Source organism: Lolium perenne, chromosome 6 (genome assembly GCF_019359855.2).
Source record: "Lolium perenne isolate Kyuss_39 chromosome 6, Kyuss_2.0, whole genome shotgun sequence".
Lineage (NCBI taxonomy): Eukaryota > Viridiplantae > Streptophyta > Magnoliopsida > Poales > Poaceae > Lolium > Lolium perenne.
Window position 1 is genome coordinate 216,611,724 of NC_067249.2, and position 3,787 is coordinate 216,615,510.

Consider the following 3,787-nt stretch of genomic DNA (forward strand, 5'->3'; position numbering starts at 1 on the left):
ATACGACCAGAAGCTTGTAGCAGCCGCCGCCCCTAGTAGCAATGCCTCCGCCGCATGTCTTGGCCGCCTCCAAAGACATGTAGCAACAGCCACCTCCGCTAGTAGCGACCGCCTCGGCGCATGTAGCAGCAGACCACCTCCGCTAGTAGTACCGCCTCCGTCGCATGTCGCACGCCACCGCCCCTTGCAGCAATATGACTAGCAGCCGCCGCCGCCGCCCCTTGTAGCAATACGACTAGCCGCCGCCGGCCACCGCCACTTGCAGCAATACGAGTCACCGCTTGTAGCAGTCGCCGGCGGCGATTGTAGCGACCGCGGATGCTAGTGGTAGCACCACCGGCGGAGGGAGGGAGAAGGCGATGGGACGCCACATCACCTGCGACTCCTCCTCTTGCAACGCCGGCGTTGGGCGGTATCGGAGAAGAAATGTTGAGCAGAGGGGGATTTGGCAGTGGCGGACCTTGTACCGCGAGCTCCCGGTCGTGTGGGCGCATGTGGAGGCAGTTGTGCGGTAGATCAAGGCGCTCCCGTCGCGGGCTCCCGACCGCGGCCGTGGAGGAGGATGAAGCTAATGCGGGGACATGGTAGCCGGAGCAGGGAGGCTGCGATGAGGAACAGGCTGTTCCGAACAGCGGTGGGGAGAAGGCAAAGTCAAGAAGAGAAGCTATGCCAGGAGAGAACGTGGGAAGGGATAAGGTTCAAATGGTCACATGTGGGCCACGTGGAAGTCTGTCCACCGCGCGATGCAAAAACATCGACGCGCAACCCGGAGGACGCGAGGGAGCGTTCCTCCGGGGGATGCCCAGCGTTTTCCTTTGGCAAAACCTCATCCACTCGCGCCGCTCAAACGGCAAAAGCGAAAGCATACAAAAACCTCATCCATACAAGCGATCTGAGCCCTCCATTTCCCGGATCCGACGGCCGACCTACCCCGCAATCCACCTCACACCCTCATCCTATCCTCGGCCTCTCCGCCCGACTTCGCTACTATACTCCCCGTGTACGTGCTCTGCTCGCGCCTGGCTCACAAGTCACAACCTCACTCGCTCGCTCACTCTCCACCGCACGTCCATCTCGAGCTCGAGCCAGGAGCCGCGCGCGGCCACAATGACGTCCCTCTCCTCGTCCGCGGCCACGGCACGCGCCACGTTCCTCCCTTCCTCCTGCCGGGCGGCGCCGGCCGGAGGCAGCAGGAGGTCACGGCTCCTCGTGGCCCGCGCGTCGTCATCGAGCCCCAAGCTTCCGGCCGGGCGGCGGCTTCGCGTTGCCGTCGTCGGAGGCGGCCCCGCGGGCGGCGCGGCGGCCGAGGCGCTCGCCAAGGGCGGCGTGGAGACGGTGCTCATCGAGCGCAAGATGGACAACTGCAAGCCCTGCGGCGGGGCCATCCCGCTCTGCATGGTGTCCGAGTTCGACCTGCCGCTCGACCTCGTCGACCGGAGGGTCACCAAGATGAAGATGATCTCGCCCTCCAACGTCGCCGTCGACATCGGACGCACGCTCGCCCCGCACGAGTACATCGGGATGGTCAGGCGCGAGGTGCTCGACGACTACCTCCGGACGCGAGCGCAGAAGGCCGGCGCCGAGGTCCTCAATGGCCTCTTCCTAAGGTATGGTATACCAGTATACCACTCTAGCCACGAAATGCAAGATTATAAGTGAGCTTGCTCGTACAAGCTTTGCACTTAGCCGTACACTAACACTGTTCACTGTACACATGTCCTGAAATGCAGTCAGAATTAGAGAGTGGCAGCATTAGATTAGCGTGATGATATTTTGAGGGAGAGACCATGTCTGTGACTTAACCACTTGACCTGTATTGACCATTTTACATGCATGCATGTTGTTAAAAACCAGGTTTCAAGTACCTGTGCAAGTACTAATTGAGAATAAAATTGTTGTTCACCATCATTTTGAATATAAAACAAATCAATCGAATCAACTGAAATGCACACTAATACAAACTAAAATTACAGGCCTGTTGTGCTAAAAACACAGTGGCTAACCAACTGCAGATTTGAATAAGCTGTGGCTCATCTCTGTTCTGAGATGTAAACAGTGGCTGATGAATCTGCTCTATCTGACTGGCTAAGCTGTTATCAAATCTTCAGGTACGAGGAGCCCAAGGAGCGCAATGGCACGTACACGGTGCACTACAACCACTACGACAGCTCCAGCGGCAAGGTGGGCGGCGAGAAGCGTTCGTTCGAGGTGGACGCGATCGTGGGCGCGGACGGTGCCAACTCCCGCGTGGCCAAGGACATGGGCGCCGGCGACTACGAGTACGCCATCGCCTTCCAGGAGCGCGTCAAGATCCCCGACGACAAGATGCGCTACTACGAGGAGCGCGCCGAGATGTACGTCGGCGACGACGTCTCGCCCGACTTCTACGGCTGGGTGTTCCCCAAGTGCGACCACGTGGCCGTCGGCACCGGCACCGTCACCCACAAGGCCGACATCAAGAAGTTCCAGGCCGCCACCCGCCTCCGCGCCAAGGACAAGATCGAGGGCGGCAAGATCATCCGCGTCGAGGCCCACCCCATCCCCGAGCACCCACGCCCCAAAAGGTACCAAACATTTCCTCTGTTTTTCCTTCCAAGAAAGATTGCCCGGTGATCAATTGGGGTCTGATCTTGTTCGACCATGCATTGTGTATCAGGGTGTCTGGACGGGTGACGCTGGTGGGCGACGCGGCGGGGTACGTGACCAAGTGCTCCGGCGAGGGGATCTACTTCGCGGCGAAGAGCGGGCGGATGTGCGCGGAGGCGATCGTGGCCGGGTCGGCGAACGGGACGCGGCTGGTGGACGAGAGCGACCTGCGCAAGTACCTGGCGGAGTTCGACCGGCTCTACTGGCCAACGTACAAGGTGCTGGACATCCTGCAGAAGGTGTTCTACCGCTCCAACGCCGCCAGGGAGGCGTTCGTGGAGATGTGCGCCGACGACTACGTGCAGCGGATGACCTTCGACAGCTACCTCTACAAGCGCGTCGTGCCGGGGAACCCCATCGAGGACATCAAGCTCGCCGTCAACACCATCGGCAGCCTCGTCAGGGCCACCGCGCTGCGCAGGGAGATGAAGAACCTCACATTGTGATCGTCTCAACTGGCTGTCAGTGTCACCTGACATCTGCGTGCTTGGCTTGATGCTTCGAACTGCGGTGGATCGGTCGGTATAGTAGAGATTCCCCGGCTAATCGAACAGATTTGAGACGGACAGAGAGGAGAATAAGGTTGCGTCGATCTCGATCGATGGGAAGGTCGTGTGTCGATCGATCCTGTCCGATTTTGTTGTACAACATACTCACGGTGATGTTCAGACTTCAGAGCAGTTCGATATGTGAATGAATGTAGTATAAACTAAGGGGTCCCCTGTTTTTGTTTATGTGCTCTGTCGAATGACGAATGTAATGAAACGAGAGCTCGTTGCTATGTACTGTGACTCTGTGACTAGCAGCGTCAAACTTTGAACAAATTCTCAGATAATTATCCACAGCTAATTCTAATTGCATCAGTGAAGCATGGACTCCTGCGCATATTGATCAGCTCCCACAGCCCCCTTGCTTCTGCCCTTTGTAGTTTCTACTGTGTTTTTTCTTGCCAACATCTTTGGCATGAAATAGCATTGGTCTGTTGTTTCCACATTTCTTTTTTCAAAAAAACAAACTTTAAACAAACAACATCTATGTAGATGTGATTTTGACAAAACAAAATTGTTCAAAATTCATTGTTTGACTAATTTACAAAGAGACCAGAGATGAAATATACCAGGGTACTAATTCTCCATCGACT

At 56.9% G+C, this 3,787-nt stretch overlaps 1 protein-coding gene across 1 annotated transcript; it reads left to right on the top strand.

The window, feature by feature from the left end:
• Positions 1-1,003: 1,003 nt before the first annotated feature.
• On the top strand, positions 1,004-3,380 carry LOC127306108 (geranylgeranyl diphosphate reductase, chloroplastic). Its single transcript, XM_051336710.2, has 3 exons — positions 1,004-1,607; positions 2,109-2,564; positions 2,657-3,380. Exons 1-3 carry the CDS (start codon positions 1,108-1,110, stop codon positions 3,090-3,092), a joined length of 1,392 nt encoding a protein of 463 aa, XP_051192670.1. The 5' UTR covers positions 1,004-1,107; the 3' UTR covers positions 3,093-3,380.
• The last annotated feature ends 407 nt before the right edge of the window (positions 3,381-3,787 follow it).

Bases quoted from the DNA above. Each gene is read 5' to 3' on its own strand.
- LOC127306108 (XM_051336710.2), top strand. From the start codon at position 1,108: ATGACGTCCCTCTCCTCGTCCGCGGCCACGGCACGCGCCACGTTCCTC. The intron at 1,608-2,108 runs GTATGGTATACC...TCAAATCTTCAG, and splicing joins CTCAATGGCCTCTTCCTAAG to GTACGAGGAGCCCAAGGAGC. The intron at 2,565-2,656 runs GTACCAAACATT...ATTGTGTATCAG, and splicing joins GAGCACCCACGCCCCAAAAG to GGTGTCTGGACGGGTGACGC.